This window comes from Staurois parvus, unplaced genomic scaffold (assembly GCF_062004578.1).
Source record: "Staurois parvus isolate SC_StPar_1 unplaced genomic scaffold, SC_StPar_1.0 ptg000155l, whole genome shotgun sequence".
NCBI classification, from domain to species: Eukaryota; Metazoa; Chordata; class Amphibia; order Anura; family Ranidae; genus Staurois; species Staurois parvus.
In genome coordinates this window covers 12,156,460-12,183,366 of record NW_028317951.1, presented here as the reverse complement: position 1 = coordinate 12,183,366, position 26,907 = coordinate 12,156,460, and the positions used below count along the sequence as shown (strand labels likewise).

The 26,907-nt window shown below is 44.6% G+C and overlaps 1 protein-coding gene across 2 annotated transcripts in view; it reads left to right on the top strand.

The window, feature by feature from the left end:
• The window catches only part of WDR49 (WD repeat domain 49), a 198,530-nt gene that overhangs the window by 81,891 nt on the left and 89,732 nt on the right, over positions 1-26,907 (top strand). For both annotated transcript variants that reach the window (XM_089675462.1, XM_089675463.1), the window contains one exon: positions 19,712-19,827. In XM_089675462.1, the coding sequence (XP_089531588.1) occupies positions 19,712-19,827 (116 nt within the window). The remainder of the gene's footprint in view (positions 1-19,711; positions 19,828-26,907) is intronic.

Below are 26,907 nucleotides of genomic sequence, written 5' to 3'. Positions count from 1 at the left end.
GGCCGTACAGGGACCCATGACAGACTCTGGACTTGGCAGCAGCATGAGGAGGCGGTATAGGGGCCCATGGCAGATTAGGGGCCTGGCAGCAACTATGGGAGGCCCGTAATCTGCCAGCACCCTATGTCAAAAAATTGAACACACCAGCAGTGTGAGGAGACCTGAAAGTGGCACATGGAAGAGTGTGGCGATGGAGACAGCAGCAATGGGAGGCCGTACAGGGACCCATGACAGACTCTGGACTTGGCAGCAGCATGAGGAGGCGGTATAGGGGCCCATGGCAGATTAGGGGCCTGGCAGCAGCTATGGGAGGCCCGTAATCTGCCAGCACTCTATGTCAAAAAATTGAACACACCAGCAGTGTGAGGAGACCTGAAAGTGGCACATGGCATGAGACACTGTGGACCTGGCAGCAGCATGAGGAGGCGGTACAGGGGCCCATGGCAGATTAGGGGCCTAGCTGCAGCTATGGGAGGCCCGTAATCTGCCAGCACCCTATGTCAAAAAATTGAACACACCAGCAGTGTGAGGAGACTTGAAAGTGGCACATGGAAGAGTGTGGCGATGGAGACAGCAGCAATGGGAGGCCGTACAGGGACCCATGACAGACTCTGGACTTGGCAGCAGCATGAGGAGGCGGTATAGGGGCCCATGGCAGATTAGGGGCCTGGAAGCAGCTATGGGAGGCCCGTAATCTGCCAGCACCCTATGTCAAAAAATTCAACACACCAGCAGTGTGTGAGGAGACCTGAAAGTGGCACATGGCAGAGTGTGGCGATGGAGACAGCAGCAATGGGAGGCCGTACAGGGACCCATGAGAGACTCTGGACTTCGCAGCAGCATGAGGAGGCGGTATAGGGGCCCATGGCAGATTAGGGGCCTGGCAGCAGCTATGGGAGGCCCGTAATCTGCCAGCACCCTATGACAAAAAATGGAACACACCAGCAGTGTGAGGAGACCTGAAAGTGGCACATGGAAGAGTGTGGCGATGGAGACAGCAGCAATGGGAGGCCGTACAGGGACCCATGAGAGACTCTGGACTTGGCAGCAGCATGAGGAGGCGGTATAGGGGCCCATGGCAGATTAGGGGCCTGGCAGCAGCTATGGGAGGCCCGTAATCTGCCAGCACCCTATGACAAAAAATGGAACACACCAGCAGTGTGAGGAGACCTGAAAGTGGCACATGTTTGAGGCATGATTCATGACGGATTTAGTCAGTTGTGTCAGGAACTGGTGGTTTGAAATCCAGACTAATCCACGCCTGATTCATTTTCACAAATGTGAGTCTCTCCACACTTTGGGTGGACAGTCGTGTCCTCCGCGGAGTTACAATACCTCCTGCCGCACTAAACACGCGCTCCGATGATACGCTACTGGCCGGGCATGACAGCCTTTCAAGGGCAAATTCAGCTAGTTGGGGCCAAAGGTCAAGTTTCGTTGCCCAGTAGTCAAGGGGATTGTCTACCTCGGTTGGCAGGGTGCTGTCCAAGTAGGCCCAAGCCTGTTGTTTGAGGTCCTGCTCCAGGTCTACCTGATGCTGCTGCTGCTGCGGCTGGTTAGTAGTTTCCTCACTGCGCTGGTGAAGAAAGCTACTCATCATCGACTGCAGACTGAGGCAGCCGCTGCTGGTGGAGCTACCACTGCTCCTACCACCCCACCCCTCCCCTGCTGCCATGGCAGCGGAACGCGAGCGCACAGGGCCCACAGTGTCTGAGGATGGACGTTGGCGCACAAAGGCAGAGACCAACTGACTACATAGGTGGTTTTTATAGTACGTTATTTTGGCCTCCCTCTCAGCAGGTGTGAAAAAGGCCACCATTTTTGAACGGTAGCGAGGGTCCAACAAGGGTGACAGCCAAAAGTCATCCCTCTGTCTGATGGTTATTATTCGGCTGTCGCTACGCAAGCAAGCGAGCATGCTATGGGCCATTTGTGCCAAGGAATGCGAGGGACTCCCTGCCTCCATCTCCACAGCATACTGCCACGGTGCATCTGGGTCCTCTGTCTCCTCCTCCTCTACCAGATGCTCCTGCTCCTCCACTCCTGACCGCTGAGTGGAAAAACCACCCATTTCACTCAATAATTCCTGAGCACAAATGTCCTCCTCTACCTCCTCCTCTTCTTCCTGTCCTGCCCCCACAGGGGTCATGTGGCGTTGAGATCTGTGCGCCACGTCTACCGCACCCTGACCAGCCATTGTTAACAGCATTTGTTCCAGGACGTGCAACAAAGGAATGACGTCGTTCATCCCATAGTCCTGCCGACTCACGAATAGCGTGGCCTCCTCAAAGGGCCTGAGCAAGCGGCAGGTGTCACGCATGAGCTGCCAATGGCTGACATCGAAGTTACACAGGGGAGTTCCTTTATCCGCTTGTAACATCAGGAAATCGGTGATGGCCTTTCGCTGTTCGTAAAGGCGGTCTAACATGTGTAGGGTTGAATTCCACCTTGTTGCAACGTCGCAGATCAGGCGATGCTGTGGAATTCCGTTCTGCCGCTGCAGCTCAAGGAGGGTGTGCTTTGCGGTGTAGGAATGGCTGAAATGCATGCAAAGTTTACGTGACATTTTAAGGATGTCTTGCAGTGGGATGGTGGATTTTAGGAACCGCTTGACAACCAGATTGAACACGTGAGCCATGCATGGCGCATGGCACAACCTTCCTTGACGCAAAGCAGACACCATGTTCTTTCCGTTGTCGGTCAACATGGTTCCGATTTTGAGTTTGCGCGGAGACAGCCATCTGTCGATTTCTCTGTTCATTACACTGAGAAGTTCCTCCCCTGTGTGACTACGTTCGCCAAGGCATACCAGGTGCAGCACAGCGTGACACCGTTGCGCCCTGCACATGTGATATGCCGGTCGGGTAATGGGACTTGGCACGGGGGTGGCGGCTGAGGACACGAAGGAAGAAGAGGTGGTAGAGGCGGACATCTTTTGTGGACCAAGGACGTGCAAACGTGGAGGCAAAAGCGGCGTGACCTGTCCAAGTTGCTGGTGCGGCTGTGCCGGCACCACGTTCACCCAGTGGGCCGTAAATGACATGTACTGTCCCTGACCGTAGTTACAGCTCCACACGTCGGCGCTGCCGTGCACTTTGGCAGAGACCGACATGCTCAAAGACTGGCCCACCATCTCTTCTACATGTGAATGCAGGGCTGGCACTGCCTTTTTGGCGAAGAAATGACGGCTTGGCACTCTCCACCGCGGCGCGGCACAAGCCATCATTTCTCGGAAAGGTGCTGAGTCCACCACTTGGAAAGGGAGGGACTGCAGCACCAGCAGCTTTTGCACCGTCGGGTGCGTGCTCGCAAACTGTTATCTCTTGGAAACGGATTCCAAGAAAGACTGCTGACGGAATCCGTGAAGAGGGTTAGCAGGAGAAGGAGCATCTGAACGAGCGGAAGATGGCAACGAGCGACAACTCCCCTCAGCAGAGGTGTTGGAGCCTTGACTGGCTGATAGAGGGCGATTGACGTCGGTTGACAGAGCAAGTAACGGAGCGGGTGATGGAGCGGGGGCTGGGGCGGGCAGAACCGCCGTATCTTTATCACGGTTTTCCCAGGCCACCAAATGGCGACGCTGCATATGCTGCCGCAACGCTGTAGTCCCAACATGGGCCCCCTGGCCACGCTTGACTTTCTGGCCACATAGTCGACATACGGCTACGTTTACTTCCTCGGGCGGCTTGACAAAAAATTGCCACACCGCCGAGTAGGAAACTTTGACCCCGATACTCCTCACTGGCTGACTGCTGCTTCCTCCGTGCACACCGGCACCACTACTGGCCGTGGTGGTAGGCTGCAGTGGAGCTGGTGCTGTACTCCGTGGCCATTTGCCTCCACTGACACTGCTGCGACCCTGCTGCCTCCTGGGCAACCCACCGACTGTTTTGCTCGCTGGCAAGCTGGCACCCTCTTCTCCTGATGATGCGGAAGCAATAGCCTGATGACGACGAGGCTGCCAAGTGCGATCAGCCTCATCATCATCAATTAGGGTCTCCGCCTCACTACTAGCCCCCTCGGCTGCGTGTGGGTCAGGAGACAGACCTGTCTCTAGACCGGCTACCGAGCCACTCTCCTCGCCACTACTTCTTCGCCTGGCTGCTGAAGAGGCGGATGTCTCCCCCCGTTCCTGACCGCCCTCTGTTAGCTCTTCCTCACTGTACAGTGGGGCTGAGCCCACAGCATGCGATACTTCGCTTGGTGAGGGAACACCAAAGGACAGGGGCAGGTAGAGGACACGTGATTTCAGTGGGCTTGCTCCCGGGCCATGCCAACTAACGGTTGTGTCTGACGTACCCTACCGACCGTTGGCTGTAAGTGTCAGAGGTGACCTGGGAAGAGGAAGACGACCGAGCCAACCAATCGATGACGGCAGGGTTGTCGGTGGAGACACGACCGCTGGATGACACCGGGAGCACTGGCCTCTGGCTGAGAATAGTGCTGCCTCGACCCCTTCCTCTGCTGCCACGTCTGCTCGCTCCTAAAACATTGCCTCCTCTGCCACTCCTCTGCATGTTGTCTGACATACTCTTTAATTAAACGATTCTGTGTCCCTGAGTAACAATTCTGTGTCTGTCCCTGAGTAACAATTCTGTGTCCCTGAGTAACGTTTCTGTGGCCCTAAGTAACAGTTCTGTGGCCCTCAGTAACAATTCTGTGTCCCTCAGTAACAATTCTGTGTCCCTCAGTAAAAATTCTGTGTCTGTCCCTGAGTAACAATTCTGTGTCCCTGAGTAACGTTTCTCTGGCCCTAAGTAACAGTTCTGTGGCCCTCAGTAACAATTCTGTGTCCCTCAGTAACAATTCTGTGTCTGTCCCTGAGTAACAATTCTGTGTCTGTCCCTGAGTAACAATTCTGTGTCCCTGAGTAACAATTCTGTGTCCCTCAGTAACAATTCTGTGTCCCTCAGTAACAATTCTGTGTCCCTGAGTAACAATTCTGTGTCCCTGAGTAACAATTCTGTGTCCCTCAGTAACAATTCTGTGTTACTCAGTAACAATTCTGTGTCCCTGAGTAACAATTCTGTGTCTGTCCCTGAGTAACAATTCTGTGTCCCTAAGTAACGTTTCTGTGGCCCTAAGTAACGGTTCTGTGGCCCTCAGTAACAAATCTGTGTCCCTCAGTAACAATTCTGTGTCTGTCCCTGAGTAACAATTCTGTGTCCCTAAGTAACGTTTCTGTGGCCCTAAGTAACGATTCTGTGGCCCTAAGTAACGTTTCTGTAGCCCTAAGTAACGTTTCTGTGGCCCTAAGTAACGTTTCTGTGGCCCTAAGTAACAGTTCTGTGGCCCTCAGTAACAGTTCTGTGGCCCTCAGTAACAATTCTGTGTCCCTCAGTAACAATTCTGTGTCTGTCCCTAAGTAACATTTCTGTGTCCCTAAGTAACGTTTCTGTGGCCCTAAGTAACGTTTCTGTGGCCCTAAGTAACGATTCTGTGGCCCTAAGTAACGTTTCTGTAACCCTAAGTAACGTTTCTGTGGCCCTAAGTAACGTTTCTGTGGCCCTAAGTAACAGTTCTGTGGCCCTCAGTAACAATTCTGTGGCCCTCAGTAACAATTCTGTGTCTGTCCCTGAGTAACAATTCTGTGTCCCTAAGTAACGTTTCTGTGGCCCTAAGTAACGATTCTGTGGCCCTAAGTAACGATTCTGTGGCCCTAAGTAACGTTTCTGTAGCCCTAAGTAACGTTTCTGTGGCCCTAAGTAACGTTTCTGTGGCCCTAAGTAATGTTTCTGTGGCCCTAAGTAACAGTTCTGTGGCCCTCAGTAACAGTTCTGTGGCCCTCAGTAACAATTCTGTGTCCCTCAGTAACAAGTCTGTGTCTGTCCCTGAGTAACAATTCTGTGTCCCTAAGTAACGTTTCTGTGGCCCTAAGTAACGGTTCTGTGGCCCTCAGTAACAATTCTGTGTCCCTCAGTAACAATTCTGTGTCTGTCCCTAAGTAACAATTCTGTGGCCCTAGGTAACGTTTCTGTGGCCCTAAGTAAAGTTTCTGTGGCCCTAAGTAACGTTTCTGTGGCCCTAAGTAACGATTCTGTGGCCCTAAGTAACAATTCTGTGGCCTTAAGTAACGTTTCTGTGGCCCTCAGTAACAAATCTGTGTCCCTCAGTAACAATTCTGTGTCTGTTCCTAAGTAACAATTCTGTGGCCCTAAGTAACGTTTCTGTGGCCCTAAGTAACGGTTCTGTGTCCCTCAGTAACAATTCTGTATCCCTCAGTAACAATTCTGTGTCTGTCCTTGAGTAACAATTCTGTGGCCCTAAGTAACGTTTCTGTGGCCCTAAGTAACGTTTCTGTGGCCCTAAGTAACGATTCTGTGGCCCTAAGTAACGTTTCTGTGGCCCTAAGTAACGTTTCTGTGGCCCTCAGTAACAAATCTGTGTCCCTCAGTAACAATTCTGTGTCTGTCCCTAAGTAACAATTCTGTGGCCCTAAGTAACGTTTCTGTGGCCCTAAGTAACGGTTCTGTGGCCCTCAGTAACAATTCTGTGTCCCTCAATAACAATTCTGTGTCTGTCCCTAAGTAACAATTCTGTGGCCCTAAGTAACGTTTCTGTGGCCCTAAGTAACGTTTCTGTGGCCCTAAGTAACGATTCTGTGGCCCTCAGTAACAATTCTGTATCCCTCAGTAACAATTCTGTGTCTGTCCCTGAGTAACAATTCTGTGTCCCTAAGTAACGTTTCTGTGGCCCTAACTAACGATTCTGTGGCCCTAAGTAACGTTTCTGTGGCCCTAAGTAACGTTTCTGTGGCTCTCAGTAACAAATCTGTGTCCCTCAGTAACAATTCTGTGTCTGTCCCTAAGTAACAATTCTGTGGCCCTAAGTAACGTTTCTGTGGCCCTAAGTAACGGTTCTGTGGCCCTCAGTAACAATTCTGTGTCCCTCAATAACAATTCTGTGTCTGTCCCTAAGTAACAATTCTGTGGCCCTAAGTAACGTTTCTGTGGCCCTAAGTAACGTTTCTGTGGCCCTAAGTAACGATTCTGTGGCCCTCAGTAACAAATCTGTGTCCCTCAGTAACAATTCTGTGTCTGTCCCTAAGTAACAATTCTGTGGCCCTAAGTAACGTTTCTGTGGCCCTAAGTAACGGTTCTGTGGCCCTCAGTAACAATTCTGTGTCCCTCAATAACAATTCTGTGTCTGTCCCTAAGTAACAATTCTGTGGCCCGAAGTAACGTTTCTGTGGCCCTAAGTAACGATTCTGTGGCCTTCAGTAACAAATCTGTGTCCCTCAGTAACAATTCTGTGTCTGTCCCTAAGTAACAATTCTGTGGCCCTAAGTAACGATTCTGTGGCCCTCAGTAACAAATCTGTGTCCCTCAGTAACAATTCTGTGTCTGTCCCTAAGTAACAATTCTGTGGCCCTAAGTAACGTTTCTGTGGCCCTAAGTAACGGTTCTGTGGCCCTCAGTAACAATTCTGTGTCCCTCAATAACAATTCTGTGTCTGTCCCTAAGTAACAATTCTGTGGCCCTAAGTAACGTTTCTGTGGCCCTAAGTAACGATTCTGTGGCCCTCAGTAACAAATCTGTGTCCCTCAGTAACAATTCTGTGTCTGTCCCTAAGTAACAATTCTGTGGCCCTAAGTAACGATTCTGTGGCCCTCAGTAACAAATCTGTGTCCCTCAGTAACAATTCTGTGTCTGTCCCTAAGTAACAATTCTGTGGCCCTAAGTAACGTTTCTGTGGCCCTAAGTAACGATTCTGTGGCCCTCAGTAACAATTCTGTATCCCTCAGTAACAATTCTGTCTGTCCCTGAGTAACAATTCTGTGTCCCTAAGTAACGTTTCTGTGGCCCTAACTAACGATTCTGTGGCCCTAAGTAACGTTTCTGTGGCCCTATGTAACGTTTCTATGGCCCTAAGTAACGATTCTGTGGCCCTAACTAACGTTTCTGTGTCCCTAAGTAACGTTTCTCTGTCCCTAACTCTCTCCCTGCATACAGCCAGGTCTGCCTCTGTTGAATGACTGGAGGCAAATGGAGAATTCTAAAATGGCCGCCATTTATAGCTCGACCATTACACTGTGCTGGCTGGCTGGCTGCTGATTGGCTAATGCGATCACATGTCATGAATGAATGCATTATGGGTCAGCGCGCCTTGTCTGCGCGCCTTCCCAGACATCCCCGCTCCGTCGCCGCACATGTCGCCGCCATTTTAGGAAAAATTTTGATTCGCGCATCCGAAGTCTGCTTATTTTCGGATTCGACGCAAATTGAAATTTTCCTAATATTCGAAACGAATTCCACTTCGCCTACTTTGATTCGCTCATCTCTACTCAAGACCAGACGGAATTCGCCCCATGTATGGGCAGGTTGGTCATACTGAAGTCAATCCATCAATCGACTTCAATAGAACCAGCCAGGTTTTTCCCGAAAGATCATTGCAAGCGGCTATAACCTCTAGCAGTGATCGTTGTATTCTGCCAGCTGGGAAGGCTCCCTGCAAATTACAAATTACAATGGTACTGCAGGAGAAATTCCTCCATCAATGTTGTGTGTGTAGATGGAGAAGTAAGCGGTTTTCTTTCCTGCAACCCATGGTTGCAGGAATGAAAATTGTATAATATATGGTGTGCTTTACTGCTAAACGATTTCAGGAAAAGAACAAACAAACAATATTATCCGGCCCTCTGCTTGGTATCCTGCCTCAACTTTGCATTATATAGTCTGATTTTGCAGTTATATGTCTGCTAAGGAGGCAGCCTCCTGTGTCCCATAGAGTTTTAGCTGTACAGTGTTCAACTGACAGTGCTATGGTAGTTTCATTTTGCAAATTGCAGAGGATCATCCCAGTCTTATCCGAATTTAAAAAAAAAAACAATTTTGTCCAGTATGTGACAGCAGCTAGTGTTCTTATCACATATTAGGTGTCTGCAGGTTTGATTGTTTTATTTGGCAGGCACCTGTGAAACTGGAGAGTCCTCTATACAGTTCAGTGCACTGTAATGGGATCCCAACCAGCCTGAGCATTTCTTCTGTCACACAAGAATTGTTAAGTGCTAACACTCAAAAGGAGTTTATTTACTAAAGGAGTAGAGAATGTTCAAGAGTATTTTCACTTTTGAAGTCAAATTTGAGAATCCCTGACTACACATATCAGTCATAACTTTATGACCAATAACGAGTAAAGTGAATAACATTGATTATCACATTAAAATGCCATTTGAAAGACAGCGGGATATATTAGGTGGTAAGTAAACATTTTGTTCATGAAGCTGATGTGATGAAAGTAGAAAGAAATGAGCATCGCAATTTATTGTGTATGGAGTTCTGTAGCAGCTGACTGGTCAGGGTGCCATGCTGACCACAGATAAAAGTGCGTACACTGTGCCCTTGAGCAGCAGAACTAGGCCACGGAACAAAGGAAGAAGGTGGCCTGCTCTGATGAATCATGTTTTCTTTATATCATGTGCATGGCCAGCTGCATGTGCACCACTTACCTGGAGACCAGGATGCAGTAAAGGAAGAAGGCAAGCCGGGGGAGGCAGTGTGATGCTTTGGGCAATGTTCTGCTGGATAACCTTGGACTCTTCTATTCATGTGGATGTTACTTGGTGTGTACCACCTACCTACACATTGTTGCTGACCAAGCACTCCCCTTCATGGAAACAGTATTCCCTGACAGCAGTGGCCTCTTTCAGCAGGATAGTGCTCCTTGCCACACAGCAAAAATGGTTCAAGAATGGTTTAGGGAACACAAAAATGTTCAAGGTGTTGCCATGGCCTCCAAATTATTGAGATTTCAATCTTTCACGCATCTATGGGATGTGCTGGAAAAACAAGTCTGATCCATATGGGCCCCACCTCACAACTTAAAGCAGAACTATACTATACTGCATGTGAGCACCACAAACCAAAAACACTGTTTAATTAATTTTTAAGATTCATAGCAAACTCCCCCATCCATCCATGTCTCTGTGCTTTATTTTGCTGAGAAATCTAGCATTTCTGGCCACGGCCATCTTGAGTAAGGGCAAATGATTCAGGTAGCATTTACGTCCTGGAATCCATCTGACTTTAGCTTAGGCATGCAGACAGGAGGGTGTGCCTAACTGAAAACTCATCCTCCCCTCTGAAGACTCCTGGGGTGTATGACATCATTTGCCTAGGTTTGGAAACCAGGAAATAACTGAAGAAATGCAAACAATAAGTTTAAAACAAATAAATATGATATACCTTCCTATCTATTTATTAATGCTAGCAGCATAAGGATTAAAAATAGTCAATGTTGATTGAGAGAGTGAAGTTCCGCTTTAAAGGATCTGCACCCGTGCTTTGAAGGGTCAGGACTGTTTTGGCAACAAAAGGGGGACCTACTTAATATTAGGTGGATGGTCATAAAGTTATAGCTGATTGGTGTATATGTTTGTTATGTGTTCCCATTCACTTGGAAAATAAATAAAATAAAAATAACTAAAAACACATTTTTCAATTAGAGAAGAGATTGAGGGACAGGTTTTTTTTTTTTAATAAAAGTGCATTACCATACAATGTACCACCCAAGCCTTGAGGTCTTTAGCCCTTTCATTCAACTCACTTTACTAAAATAGAATTCATTGCTCAATTTTTTAACTAATGTATAGGAAAACAAGCTACTACACACACACAGAGGTTCATACTAAAGGAAGAGGGACTGTTTACTTATCAAGACGAATGCTCAGTGAGCTTAGTAAATCAATGAATAAGAGGAAGCTTTGTTAATTTCAATCAACTGATCTTGTGCTAGCAAATATCCTGTTTCTCTAATTTCTTCTATACATGATTTGGTATTAAAATAGAACACAGGTGCACTCTATTTTCTATCATTCACTTTACAAAGTAAACATATATTTTTGAAGATGAACATTAACTTTGACCACATATAAAAAATAACACTGCTCAAACGCCTTCCGTTCATCCTTCTGTTGGTTCTCCACAGTGTGTGCCAGCCCCTCTAGGAGCATGTCTCACTCCAAGAAATACTCACAATAGCAACATTAGGGGGTGATCAACACATAGATCAACCACATCCACTGATAACACATGCTCCAGCTACATCTTGGCCAAGGCCCTCTGATGTGTTTCACCCTGATTGGGCCAAGTCGTAGAGGTGACCTCTACATGGCCAAGAAGGGTGTGGCCAAGATGCAGAGGAATCTGTTAGCTCACCAGCGGATGTGGTTGATCTATGTGGTGTGCACCTCCTAATTTTGCTATTGTGAACATTAACCTAAGCACTGATGAATCTCTAGTCCTTTAGTACATCAACCCTACGCCCTGGTTCACATATATGCGAATTGGATGCATTTTGAAATGCATCTGATTTACATGGCATGTGACCCAAACTGGCTTTCTATGGATCCAGTTCACATATGTAAGGGCCAGCTGCAGTGCGTTTTTTTAAAAAGAGTCAGGTACGATTTTCAGCCTGGTTCAGGTGCGATTTCAAGTGTCATACACTTTAAAAATTTGCACCTGAATCACACCTGAACACTGAATGAAATCACACCAGACTCCTTTGAAAAAGCACACTTAAAGCGGCCCCACACGTACACTCACCAGCCACTTTGTTAGGTATCACCCATTGAATTGCTTGGTAACACAAATTGCTGATCAGCCAATCACCAGGCAGCAATGCAATGCATTTAGGCATCTAGACGTGGTGAAGAAGAATTGCTGTAGTTCAAATTGAGCATCAGAATGGGGAAGAAAGGAGATTTAAGTGACTTTGAATGTGGCATGGTTGTGGGTGCCAAACGGGCTGGTCTGAGTATTTCAGAAACTGCTGATCTACTGGGATTTTCATGCACAAACAGCTCTAAGGCTTACAGAGAATGGTCCGAAAATATCCGAAAATATTCCGAAAATATCTAGTGATCGGTAGTTGTGTAGATGAAAATGCCTTGTTGATGTCAGAGGTCAGAGGAGATTGAGCAAACTGGTTCGAGATGACAGAAAGGCAACAGTAACTCATATCAATATGGACTAAAATCTCTCAGGAATGTTTCCAACACCTTGTTGAATCAATGCCACAAAGAATTAAGGCAGTTCTGAAGGCAAAAGGGGGTCCACCCTGGTATTAGCAAGGTGTACCTAATAAAGTGACCGGTGAGTGTATGTAAACCCGGTCTAATGCAAGCTTAAGGGCTTAAAGGTCACCTTTTCCAGAAAATATCCCATGCAGTCAAGGGACCCCAGTAAATATAAAAAATTGTGCAGCTTTGTAAAATGTTCATTAACTTTATTATACCTGTAGGCCATTTGCTCCCTTAAGAAGCCTGGCCCCAAAACTCCTAGTTAGCAGTCCTCACATCCTGCCTTGTTGCTAGGACGTGAAAACAATTGGATGCTCACCCCCAGGAACACAGGAGTGAATGCCAACAGTTTTTATACCTTGAAACAAGGCAGCATGTTGGGATTGCTAACTGGGAGTGTTTCACTTAGGCTACTGGAGGGGGACAAATGACCTAAAGGTATGACATTAAAATTAATGAACATTTTATGAAGCTGTAAAGTTTTTAAATATCTACCCCTTAACTGCAAAGGCTATTTTCTGGTAAAAGTGAACTTAGCTTTTATGTATTCTTTCCTTCATATCCCAGACACTCTTTCTCATCGGGAGATGCATTTCTTTTGCAGGGCACAATCCTGATTAGTGCTTTATGTGTGATAGTTGACTCTTTACCACAAATAAAACTCAGGGACATCAGATCCCTTCCATGTACATTCACTTCCATGCACATTCACTGACCACTTCATGTAGACATGTCCCATACTCACTCACATCCCTTTGTCCTTTTGCACTGAAGAGAGAAGGATCACAACATAATGATGGGCTGAACTTCCCCAGAAGATCCTTCAATATGCAAAGAAAACACCAACGCATTCCTTTTTATAAGCAAAGGTTTCTTGGGCTGACGTATAGGTGCCTCTTCCCCGGAAAAGAATTTCTCTCCTACTCTACTTCTTAGCCATGTGTTTCCAAAAGAGTTAGAATTCACCTAATGGAACACTACAAAGATCCCCACCATTCCCCATAGATCAGATAATGAATGTTGATGACTACATTATTGTATACAGTTCCTCAGTACAGCAAAAACCTGTTGAGATTCTCATTCTGTTTGAGACAGATCTTAACCAGCTTCCCAGCTGATAGGACAGAGTCAATCAGCCAATCAGCACTCTTTAACCAGGCTGCACAGAACAGTCTAGAATGTTGCATCTCTAGATTTATAGAGCATAGTAATCCTTGTAAATGGGCCTTACATATCCACTTAATAATCTTCACGGTGAATGCCACCGCAAATTTTTGCAAGTGCATATTTGTTCACGGTATATACAAGAATACATTCAGATGGACGTCAGATGAGGAGCTCATCTAACCAACCCTCACCCTCCTCACTTGCAGGGCCGGTGCCAACATAAGGCGGCTTAGGCAGCCGCCTTAGGGCGCCAGGATAGGGAGCGCAGTAAAATGTACCCTCCCCTGAGAAAAATCTTTGCACTGGCCCTGTTTTGCTGATATTCTTCCAGTGGCTCTTCCTCTCCCCACTCAACCCAACTCCGCCTTGTCCCCTCCCTCTGCCTGTATTTCCTGTGCTGTCGGTCCGGGCTTGGTGCTCTTGTGGCTCCCTGATTGTGCGCCGGCTGTGTGGCAGCTCTATGTGGGACCAAAGTGCTCTCCCCCGCCGAGTAACTTCACTCCTCTGGTACTCCACTCCATCCCCAGCCCAGCCTGACTTTATGTGTCTCCCCAGCAGCAGCAGATGTGTAATAACCTTCTGGTAAGGAAGCAAACAGGAACACAGGTGAGTCTGCGGACCAGGATTATCCCTCAGGTAAGTGGATGCTTTACCTGTTCAGGTGAAATTACTTACTATTTATCAGAGGCTTTCCTGTTTGTTTCTTTACCAGCCGATATTACACCAGCTACAGTTTCCCACATACAATAATGTAGCACCGATCCTATCTGGGCTGAGGGCTTGTGTGTTCTTCTTTGGATTTTTTTGTGTGGTTGTCTGTGAAGCATTCAATAAATATGTATTCTTTTTATTGTTGCTATTCATTTATTGTTATTTAAATAAGTGTGCTTCTGGTAGTTTTTGGGTTGTTTCTTAACAACGTTTGCTCTGTTGGTTGCCTCGGCTGAGCTACTCAATTTTTGGCATTCTAATATCTGTGGGTGGCATGGATTAGCGCGGGTATAGTTATACTATTTGTGCGGCATGAAATAGGGAACCGGGTATGAGATAGGAAATCAGGGCAGCTGTGGCAGTCTTATCACGGTACATGGGGGCAGCTAGCGGCGCCCAGAGAATGAGATACTGAACAGTTCCCCACAGCCAGGGCTAGAGAGCTCTGCACCGGGCTAACAGGGGACAGCACCACAGGCACACACAACATAGGAGGAGAGTAGGAGGGGGAGAGGATTAAACATGGACACCGCAGGGGACAGCTGGGACAACATACTCCATCTATCCCTGGTAGAGGAGGCACTGAGATCCACACATCCTGCCTAGGAATGTTGCTCCCACACTATACATCCCTGTCACCGCCATATCCTGGAGCATAGTACAGTTGCTAACCCCCCAATATATGCTCATTCAACCATTACAGATTACTTTGCTGAATTGCAGCAGAGAGGGGTTCACCAAGGGGCCCACCACAGTATTATCCCAAGTATTAGAGGCAATCGCAGGGTTACCTGGAAGCTCAAAAGATAAAACCACATCCTTTGTGCAATCATGCCTGGTACCTGGGGGGGTCACAGGCTGGAGACGTGACTGGCACTAAAGTGATTACCGCTGGATTTGGCATTCCATTAGTCAGTGAGTTTTGCATGCTGTAGAACCCCAAACATCACTATCAGTGGCTTTAATACCCTGATCACCAGTACAGCCAATTTTGGGGCCACGATCACCAGTACAGTGGTTTCAGCATTCAGACAACTGTAGAACTGCCAGTTTTGGCACCCCAACTACCAGTTTTATAATCTGATCACAATACCCTCCAATTTTTGGAACCCCAGTCACCAGTTTTAGCAACCCGAAAACCAGTACCCCAGGTTGTGGCACACGGATCACCAGTTCCCGTTTTTGGAACCCGATCGCCAGTACTGCTGGTTTCAGCACCTAGGGCTGGGGCCAACATAAGGCTGCTTAGGCAGCTGCCTTAGGGCGCCATGGTGGGGGGGGGGGCAGTGAAATGCTCCTTCAACTGTGTATACTAAAATCCATGCACTGGCCCTGCTCACTTGCATACTTACCTAGTTCTGGCAATAACCAACAAAAATGTAATATATTGTACCTCATCAGTCCATATATGTGATGGTTTAATTTGTTTTCTCTCTGACTTTTTTTCTTTAATTTCATTTTGCGATCCCACCACTAACACACTTCCTATCCTCAGTTAAACACTCACTCACTGTACTCTATACATGAAGAAGAGCTTTGTTACCATAGGACAAGAAGTATATTAGAACTACAATACAACTTCCCCTCTCATCTTCTCCATAAGAGGAAGGTGTTCTGTAGGCCTAGTTTCCTTTTTTAGAGATAATACTGAAGAGCGAACAGAACACAGAACATCACTGGATTTCGGGCAGAATCAGAAGTCTTTAAAATTAATTTATTAAATTAGTATAGCAGGCTTTCAATGGTGTCATTTACAGACCTCAAGGACACAAATAACATAAATTCACTATTAAGGGTTACATACACTTTAAAACAGTTTTGGCTGTATTTGAACCTTAGATATATTTGGGAAGTGCTAGAAGCTTTGTTAGGTTTTGGTAATGCCGGAATCCCACTGGAAAGATTTCCCTCCCTTCCTGTGGCACGGACAGGGTACTAGAGGGATAAGAAGTGAAGATAACTATCTCCAAATGGGAACAGAGATAACCACAAAATGCTTTTGTTTTATTCCATCAGTCTTTTCATTGATGTGTCCCACTGACACCCATTGCTCTCTTTTTTTTGTTTGTGTCACTGTCACAGATAATGAGGACTGAGTGAGGAAATCTCTCCATTGGGGATACAGACAGTTGAAAACTATACATAGTACAAAACCTTTACCATTTTGTTTAAGACAAATAAGTTATTGATTTAAAAACATATAAGTGCTTCTTTTGTGAACTGTCAGCTTAATAAATATATAAACTGCTTTAACTGAGGTGTTAACTAAAGCTATACACTGAGGCTCACGTATAAACTAATGCGAAGAAAAATTGAGTTATTTCATGTACCAGCAAATCCACTTGCAGCCGTCACTTTTCATTTTGTACTGATTAAGAAAACATTAACCTGGGACCTATGGGCAATGCCAATATTGTGTGTTATTCCATTTTTTATAAACTCATTTTAAACAATATTTCAATATTGGTATGTCTATATAGCCCACAGATGTCTTTTCCTGCGTTTATTTATTACTTTTTATATTAAGATATTTTTTATTGGAAAATTGGAAAATGCTCTGTGTATATCTCCACCAACACAAATAAAGGGCTAATCAAAATAAGCCTCTGCTTCAATGGGACTAGAGGGATATATTATATAAGTGGAATACAGTCACCCTGGGCACCTTGCAGCTGATTGTTATAGAAGGACCTTAAGTCACATTTTGCATAGCTGGTGTGTACAAGTAAACGACCACTAAAATCTGCTTCACTGATGCCTTTCTAAATGTAAATTACACATGCAAAGAAAGAATCTTTGCACGTAAAAAGCTCAGAAGGAAAATATATCATCGAATAATAGCCACACCAAAACACGCCAATATAATATAAGGATTCTCAGTATGGGCAATGGCAATGTATAGCACCTTTTATGCAACGGGAAGCAGGTGACATTTTTCACCAGCTGGAATATTTTTAAAAGAAAAAATGTACCATTTTTTTTACAAAAATATTTGTGTATAGTTTTTACATAATAAATTACATTACTATATTTTATCTGTCTACGGTATCTATCTATCTATCTATCTATCTATCTATCTATCTATCTATCTATCTATCTATCTATCTATCATCCAACTTTTCCCATATGAAATCCATTATCATACATGCTTTCATGACTTTTGCCATGTTCCAGCAAACAAGCTGTCAGCTAGTAGTGCCTGCATACCTTCCAACTGTCCCTGATTCTGAGTGACTGTCCCTGATTTGGAACACATTCCCTCTGTCTCTCTTTCCCCCTCATTTTATCAAAAGGAAAAACCCATAACCCATACCATTAGGAACATTGGTCAATTTACTTTGATGAGCCTGTCATGTTCTGATTTCCTGTAAGTGGAATTTTATCTTTGTATGTTAATAAACTGCCAATACTACACTTAGAGGCGCCTTCTTTCCAAGTCTTTTTGCACTAGAGCTTTGCTTCCAACTCTATTAAGAGCTGCCTCAGTGTCTGTTGGGCTTCCCTATCCTTGATATCCATTCTGGCACCCCCCTAGTGGCTACAGAGGTCTGGATCCAACAGGAGCGCCCTATGGACTATACCCCTGCATTTTGTCCCTCATTTTGTTCTGATCCATATAGTTGTATATAAAATATAGTATCTTTCAAAAACAGTTTCACAGTACTAAACATTTCATCCAGTTTCTAAATTGCAGTTGTAGACTTCAAAAGCCAGTATAAAGGAATAGTAGTTGTAAAAAATAGCACTTGTGGGTTTAACTAATCTCTTTTTCTTATAATTCTCCTTAAAGGGGGCATGGCAGGGGATGTGTCCTATGCCTACATATATTTGCTAATAGGTGTCCCTCGCTCCAATCTAAAAAAGTTGGGAGGTATGTGCCTGTACCCCTGGGACACTTCTGGCAGCTTCAGGGGTCATTTCTTCTTGGTAATATAATTTATTACATCAGTGTAGAATTTTAGCAAAATATAAATATTAAGCAAACCGTAGGAAATATTTTAGTTATTGAAATGTACAAGGAATGGAAAACATGGGGATAACAGTTATGTGGTTTGATAGTGACATTTGTGAACTCCATAAAAATGGTAATCATGACACTAAATGGGCTACTACTATTAATACCTGTGCAATAGGAGGCCAACAAATAGCCAGAAGCAGAAGGAAAGAACACAGCCTGACTTTCTCCATCCATACAGCACTGACTCTGGCTGATGTTGATGTCACTACTCCCATCAGGGTTGAAAGAGTTTGCCAGAGTTTGGTTTGCAGTTTTGATTGAAGTTCACATCTTTTTGAAGAACCCTATTAAAGTCTGTAAGGGGATAATTTTACCAGAACATTATATCAAACCAAAGGCATTGTCAGCCAGGTACTGCTATGGTGGACAGGTACCACTACCAAAAATTAAAGAATAAAGAACAGCAACAAAAAAAAACAGTATCTCTCTAAATAGATTTGTTAGATCTCCATTATAGCTCCTCCAACACACACTGACAAGGTGGCTCCTGTAAGCCAACCCTTGTATACAAAGAGGGAGGTATTATCTACTTCTTCATATTATTGGCTCTTGTGACTCAGCTAATCAGGAACAAAGGCTATGCACTGCATTATCCTTTAACTTTTAAAGCCAAATTCCAGGATTTCAGACACTTTCTAAAATGTGTAGGCATACTATGAGGTATGCCCAACAAGGTGCACAACACCTCCTGGACCTATGGTTTATGGTTATGGTGCTCCCAAAGGAGACACTTATTGCTCTGAGAGGAGAGATACACACACAGCAGCTCTGGCCACCCTGCCCCTCTTCTGCCCATTAACAGAAGACTTTGTATTTGTATTTATGTGAATGAGTTCACATAATACAACAGCTTCTGTGACTGTCAGGAGGAAGAAAGGGACAGCCATTGCAGCTTTATTGACTGCTGAAGGAACTGAGACCAGATGGTCCAGCATCAGAACTTTCGTAACTATAGCTGCCTTCTGGGGAGCTCCATAAACCTGTCAGATGTAAATAACAGAGATAACTCCAGGGGATGGCATGCACCCCATTGGTCTTAACTCATAATATGCCTGCACTTTTTACAAAGTAGCTGAATTCCTGGAGTATTTGGCCAAAAGTTTGTGATTAATGAATCTCAGGCATTTGCCACATAGCCGTGGTAGTGGCAAACTCAAACCTCATACCTTACTACTATCAGCCAATCATTGACAGCATTCCCAGCTTACAACTACCGCTCTCTGATCAAAACGGCAGGGAGAACTCAGCGATCAATGGTCATGTGCTCGCTGAGTTCTCACATTTAGAGCCGGCGGGAGACAGATGTAGCATCAGACAGATGCTGCATCCACCTAGGTAAGTATAATTTGGGGGAAACAATCAAACACATACTTCTCTTTTATTTGAGAAACCTGAAGTTTTAAACTGATTTGACACCATGCACAGCTGCACCTGATTTTGCACTCTCTAGTTTTAGTAAATCAACCCCATTGTGTCAAACCAACTTTTGCAACTTGGCTAGTCAGAATGTTGACCACTGTTTGCAACTTAGGCTTTTCACCTTGCACATTCTGCTTCTCTATCTGTTCAGTATATCATCCATCCATTTTAATCAATATTACAGTCAATCTCTTTTCTTACTATATTGGGATGCTGCGATCATGCTATTGCTAAAGCTATGAAAACACAGACATAATTTATTTTTACTATACAGATTCAAACTGAATATTGCATTTGTTCAACTATTTTAATTGTTATTGAAACCGTAAAATAAACAAACTAAGAGCCAGTCATATTGCTGTTCTTTTTTCAAGATATGGGATTTCAATGGTCATTGTCACCATAAACTAAATGCTGGAAGAGACCAGGCAGCAGAAATTTCTCAGATATTGGTACTGAAGAGAACAATACTGGTTGTTGGATGGGAGAGGTAAGTACCATGATAATTAGGGACTTTCTAGTTGATGCTGCAAAATCCATTAATTAACAAGATATACAGTATTAGTTTACATATATATAGTTGTATAAAAATATGGCAACTAGTATGCAGGATCTTGCTGGCAGAAAACAACAGCAAGATCCTGTATAAATGGTGCTCTGTATGCTGTATGCATGTAATATATGAGCAATGTGTACAAGAGCACAGCATTAATGCAGCCTATTAGTTGCTAGGATGCAGTTGGCTATTGCCACTTTGCACCATCATTGCTGTGATGAATATGGCCATTGCCACCTAGCTTTCGCAGGTGCTGGGATGAAAGCAACTATTGCTGTCTAGAGTCTTCTGTTGCTAGGATGCAGGTGACTATTGCCACTCAACATCACCTGTTACTAGGATGCAAGTAGCTACTGCCACCTAGTGTACTCCATTACTAGGACACAGACAGCTTTTGTACTCCAATAGAGCACTCATATAAATGTTAGCACAAACATGTTCATGTGTACAATGTAAAAAAAGTCTACATGCAGGAACTCAGACACAGATAACTGTGCAGCATTACTGATCTTTGTGCAACTGTGCTCAGATGCCCATAGAGAACAATATACTTGCCTTCAGAGCTGTAAAAAAAGAAAAAAAGATTACTGATAAAAATCCACATGTTTTTTGCTGCTGTGTGCATGGGCCTTTAGGCTTAAAATTTCTGACGTTTGTAGATACTACGCCATGATCAATTTTCGTGTTAAGATTTATCTTCTCTGACCTTTAGCAAGGTCAGTGCCGTAAGAAATAATTTCAAACAGTGATGTAGTTGATGATCTGAGTATCTTTAAAAATGGAGAAATAGTTGGCTTGAGAGTACTGAGCTATGTACAAGTGCCTCTGTAGTTAGAGACCATTATTGCTGCAGAGAAAAGGAGGAGATGTAGTGTCAGGTTTTTCATTTGAAAGTATATACGTCTGCTCTGCTTTAGATGGTGCAGGCGCAGGGATAATGCCTCACCCCCCCCTCCTCCCCCCAAAATGCCATCAACAACTTCAGTAGTGGCAAATGTCTTTAAATTAGCCACAAAGTGTGGACAGAAAATGTGAAGATACTTTTTCTACTTTAACCACATGCCGCCCAGCCACTGTAGAAATACGTTGGCAGGGCGGCACGGCTGGGCAAAACCACGTTTTAAAACATGTGTTTTCAAAACAGGTAGGGGGCGCGCGCGAGGCGCGCCTCCGCCGTACCTGTCCCGCCGATCACGGCGGCAATCACTGACAGAGAGCAGGGCTGCAGTAGCTCTGCTCTCTGTCAGTTCCCTGACAGCTCCTGACCAGCGTTTCCCTGTGCAGTACACACCCCCGCCCCCTAGTAAAACACTCCTCTCACACAGTTAACCCTTTCACTGAATAATAAAGTTCACCCCTTCCTCCCCAGTGCCATTAGTACAATGTCAGTGGTTTTTTTGCACTGATCACTGTATTGGTGTCACTGGGGATGTCAGTGACCCCAAGTCAGTTCCCCCCCAGTGTCAGAATGTCCGCCGTAGTCCCGCAGTCCCGCCATAAGTCGCTGATCGTCGCCATAAGTCACTGATCGCCGCCATAAGTCGCTGATCACCGCCATTATTAGTATAAAAAAAAATTAAAAATCCCAGTATCTTTCCTGCCATTTGTAAATGCTATAACTTTCACGTAAACCAATTAATTTAAATGTATTGGGTTTTTTTTTTAGCAAAGACATGTCGCAGAATGCATTTTGGCAGACATTTATGACTAAATTTGATTTTTAAATTTTTTTTTACTAGACATGTTTTATAGCAAAAAGTCCAAAATATTGTTTTTTTTCCTCAAAATTGTCAGCCTTTTTTTTTATAGCGCAAAAAATAAAAAATGTACAGGCAATCAAATACCACCAAAAGAAAGCACAATTTGTGGGAAAAAAAGGATGTAAATTTCATTTATGTACCGTATTGCATGACCGCGCAATTGTCCGTTAAACTAGCGCAGCACTGTATAGCAACAAAAATGGCGTAAATTGCAGTATCTATACCAGGGGTGGGCAAACTTTTTGACTTGAGGGCCGCAATGGGTTCATATATTGGACCCAGGGGCCGGACCAAGAGTAGATGAATGATGTGTATGTGTCATCCATAGTAAGTATAGTAATATTCCCCCATAGTAAGCATAGTAATTAATCCCCCATATAGTAATTCATCCCCCATAGTAATTCATCCCCCATATAGTAATTCATCCCCCATATAGTAATTCATCCCCCATAGTAATTCATCCCCCATATAGTAATTCATCCCCCATAGTAATTCATCCCCCATATAGTAATTCATCCCCCATATAGTAATTCATCCCCCATAGTAATTCATCCCCCATATAGTAATTCATCCCCCATATAGTAATTCATCCCCCATAGTAATTCATCCCCCATATAGTAATTCATCCCCCATATAGTAATTCATCCCCCATAGTAATTCATCCCCCATATAGTAATTCATCCCCCATAGTAATTCATCCCCCATATAGTAATTCATCCCCCATATAGTAATTCATCCCCCATAGTAATTCATCCCCCATATAGTAATTCATCCCCCCTATAGTAATTCATTCCCCATATTAAGTCCCCAAGTCCCCCATAGTAATTCATCCCCCCTATAGTAATTCATCCCCCCTATAGTAATTCATTCCCCATATTAAGTCCCCAAGTCCCCCATAGTAATTCATCCCCCCTATAGTAATTCATTCCCCATATTAAGTCCCCCATAGTAATTCATCCCCCATATAGTAATTCATCCCCCCTATAGTAATTCATCCCCCATATAGTAATTCATCCCCCATATAGTAATTCATCCCCCCTATAGTAATTCATTCCCCATATTAAGTCCCCAAGTCCCCCCTGTGTCAATTCACTTACCTTTGCTCTGCGCGTTCCTCTCGCCGTGTTCCCCATATTAAGTCCCCAAGTCCCCCCTGTGTCAATTCACTTACCTTTGCTCTGCGCGTTCCTCTCGCCGTGTTCCCGCCGTTCTGGTGTAGCATGAAAATCTGTCTCCTATGAGGATCTGTCCCCCTCGACGTATCTGCACATGTGCCAGTTTCAGGCATTAGCAGCCGATCGGCGATCTCCGGCACATGCGCAGATATGTCGAGGGGGACAGATCCTCATAGGAGACAGATTTTCATGCTACACCGGTCTTCAGGGCGGACTGTGAGAGGAGCCTAGCTCCCCTCACGTTCGTCACGCTGCCCCGCCTCCACACATCCTGACAGCCATCCGGACAGTATCACGCTCCGCGGGCCAGATTAAAAGGTCCGCCGGGCCGTATACGGCCCGCGGGCCGTAGTTTGCCCATTGCTGATCTATACCATAGTTTGTAGACTCTATAACTTTCACACAAAGCAATCAATATACACTTATTGGGATTTTTTTACCAAAAACATGTAGCAGAATACATTTTAGGTTAAATTTATGACTAACTTTGAGTTTACTATATATTTTTTATAGCTGAAAGTAAAAAATATTGTTTTTCTTCAAAATGTTTGGTCTTTTTTTGTTTATAGCGTGAAAAATAAAAAGCGCACAGGTGATCAAATGCCACAGAAAGAAAGCTCTATTTGTGTGAAAAGGCCGTAAATTTTCATTTGGGTGCAGCATTGCATGACCGCGCAATTATCAGTTGAATTAGTGCAGCGCTGAGTAGCAAAAAGAGGCCTGGTCATTAAGGGGGGTAAATCCTCAGGAGGGCAAGTGGTTAAACTTTTGGAGATAAAGCCTTTTTGTAGGGTCACCTTGCAAAGGAGTGGTTTAACCTGGTGTTCGTGGTTGGTGCCACCATTGTACAGGTCATTCCTACCTATTTGGGCTGTATCTTTTGCTGAATGTATTAAATTGTACATAAAAAAATGGTGATGACCATTCAATGACGTTAAATATGGAAGGAGGAGAGAATGTAATTTCATAAAAGGGAATGCCCACTTAGCTTAGTGAATTTAATGAAATTGTGTTCATTTTATTAATCCAATCATATAAAGTTACATACTGTTTCTTGTCATTTCCATGCACTGCATTAAGTATACCTAGTAAACACAGCTTTACCTTATTCACTATACTGTGTCAAAGTCATGTCAAGGTGTATTCTTTTGGTGTTCTGAGTTGCTAACTATATAAATGGCACATTGTGGTTGATTTTCTAAAGGCAAATGGGCTGGTCTCTTGGCAGGGAAAGTTGAACTTTGCAAGGGAATTAGCTCCAGATCTTAGTAAATGTGATGAAATTTCACTTTTCAAAGAACCAATCATGTGCTAGGAAAATAAATTAAAACAGCATTTCAATTTGTTCATGATTGGATGCAGTGCTTCACCTCATTTACTAAGCTCTGGGGAGAATTCCCTTTCATCTTCCTTTGTAAAGCGAACAGTCTATTTGCTTTTAGTAAAACAACCCATTGTGAAGTTCCTATTTACATAAACTGTGTAGCCTATTTATGACAACCTTGATGCAATGACCTCATTAAACACATAAGTTGTGAGATGGTTCTACTTATCTAACTAAAATGTCTCCAGGTATGTGTTCAGTGGCATCCAGTGTCAACACACAGGGACAAAATTAGGGGGGGCAGGAGAAGCGTTTGCATTGGGTTCCATATTAAGAGGGGCGCCAGCATGGACAGGAGTAGTGACAGTGGTATCATCACTATGCCTGTGGTTGGCACATCTGGAGGGATGCCTGGGATGCCAGAGCAGGGACAGCTCAGTCAAATAAAGAGCAGCAGCAAAGGAAGACTTCCACCACTGGCTTCCTCTGCTGGCCTATGCATTAGATGAGTCAGAGCCAAGCAGATAAGTCAGTATGGGAAGTCTTCTTTTGCTGTTGGCTCTTTGTTTACTTGGCTGACCTGTCACTGTACTGGCACCCCAGGCATCCCTCCAGAGGAGCCCGGGTCTGGCATGTCTGTGGCAGCAGTGACTGTTTGAGCTGTCACTGCATCTGTCTGAAGAAAGATCAGCAAACAAGAACAGTGAGAGGAAGGATGATTCTTGTACAGGATTCCACATGGTATCAAGCAGCCAGGTATTGAACACCAGTGCCCCCCTCCCCCACTGACTGACAGTGCTCTCAATCTGCCCCAACTAAGCACCAAGACCCCCATCTTCCCCCATTGTGCACCAAGGCCCCCTATCTCCCACCATTGAGCACCAGTACCTCCCATCTCCTCTGACTGAGCACCAGGACCCCCCACCTCCACCCACTGAGCACCAGAACCCCCATCTCTCCCCATTGAGTATCAGTACACCCATCTCCCTCCACTGAGCACCAGGACTCCCAATTCCCCCCCACTGAGTACCAGTATCCTCCATCTCCCCTGACTGAGCACCAGAACCCCCTCTCCCCCTTCTCCCCTGACTAAGCAGCAGAACCCCCCCCCCGCCTCCACCAAGTCTTTTCCACGACTGAAAGAATGTCTAGCTTCGCCAATGGGCACTAAAAGAACTTTTCTTAATGGAAGAGAGAGCAATAGTCCAGAGCCTGGAGCACTAAAGCTGGTAACCCCATAGTGCTGGAAGCTCAACAGCAGGAAGAGGACAGGGCAGCCCAGCATTGAAGATTTCTACAGAATCCATCAGCCTGCATTTCATGGGCATGCTTCATTACAGGTAAGTAATCTAACTAAAGCTGTAGAGAAAAAGAAAATGTCTTTAGCTAAACTTCAGCTTTGAAGGTTATACTGTACACTGATATTTTATAACATCAGAATTGTAATACAACCCAATCCATAGTTATATTTACAATCCATTAAAATCTTACTTGTAAAATACCCTTTCATGTTGTGATTTCTGTTTGTCTGCTGGCCATACCTTTCCACAGCTTCCTGGATTCCCTGCATGCGTTGCAGCTTCTCCTCTAAGGACTACATATCCCATGGTACCTTGCTGCCTGCAAGCAGTGATTCCTGTACTGACTCCATCTTCTGAAACTCTTCCTGTCAGCTCCTCTGTAGTTCAGAAGGCAGGCTCTGTGAAATGGGTGACACAGCAGTGCCTACTCTCAGGGCATAATAAATGTGTGTCACCGAATTCATGGAAGTAAACGTGTGGGGAAACGTGTGACTAATAGGAGTAGGCTAGACAAAATTGAAATACAATGTGGAAAAGAAATATGATTTTACATTTTGACCCTAGATACACTTTAAATAGTCAATTGACTTTGTGGTGTCTTACAAGCCAGTGCAATAAACTGCAAACCTCATCATGAGGATTAGAGATGAGCGAATCGAACTTGGCGAAGTGGAATTCGTTTCGAATATTAGGAAAAATTCGATTCGCACCGAATCCGAAAATTAGCAAACTTCGGATGCACGAATCGAATTTTTCCCGATCGGCCGATTTTCATCCCTTCTACAGCCGGCAAAAAGTGTCCCTGCAGAGAGCTCCGCTATTTCTGACAGTTCTCTGACAGTTCCTTCACATTTACAGCGGTTGAAACATTGTATCTATTTGTTTCCATTTAGGATACAGATGTTTTTATTCGGAAACAAATAGATACAATGTTTCAACCGCTGTAAATGTGAAGGAACTGTCAGAGAACTGTCAGAAATAGCGGAGCTCTCTGCAGATACACTTTTTGCTATACTGGAATTCTTCTTATTTTCATCCTACTTCTTCTTCTTCTTCTTCATCCTCATCCTCTTCTTCTACTTCTTCATCCTCATCCTCTTCTTCTTCTTCATCCTCATCCTCTTCCTCTTCTTCTTCTTCTTCATCCTCATCCTCCTCTTCTTCTTCTTCTTCATCCTCATCTTCTTCTTCTTCTTCCTCTTCTTCTTCTTCTTCTTCATCCTCATCTTCTTCTTCTTCTTCTTCATCCTCATCCTCATCCTCTTCTTCTTCTTCTCCTTCATCCTCATCCTCTTCTTCATCCTCATCCTCTTCTTCTTCTTCATCCTCATTCTCTTCTTCTTCTTCTTCTTCTTCTTCTTCATCCTCTTCATCCTCCTCTTCTTCTTCTTCTTCTTCTTCATCGTCCTCATCTTCTTCTTCTTCTTCATCATCATCATCCTCATCTTCTTCTT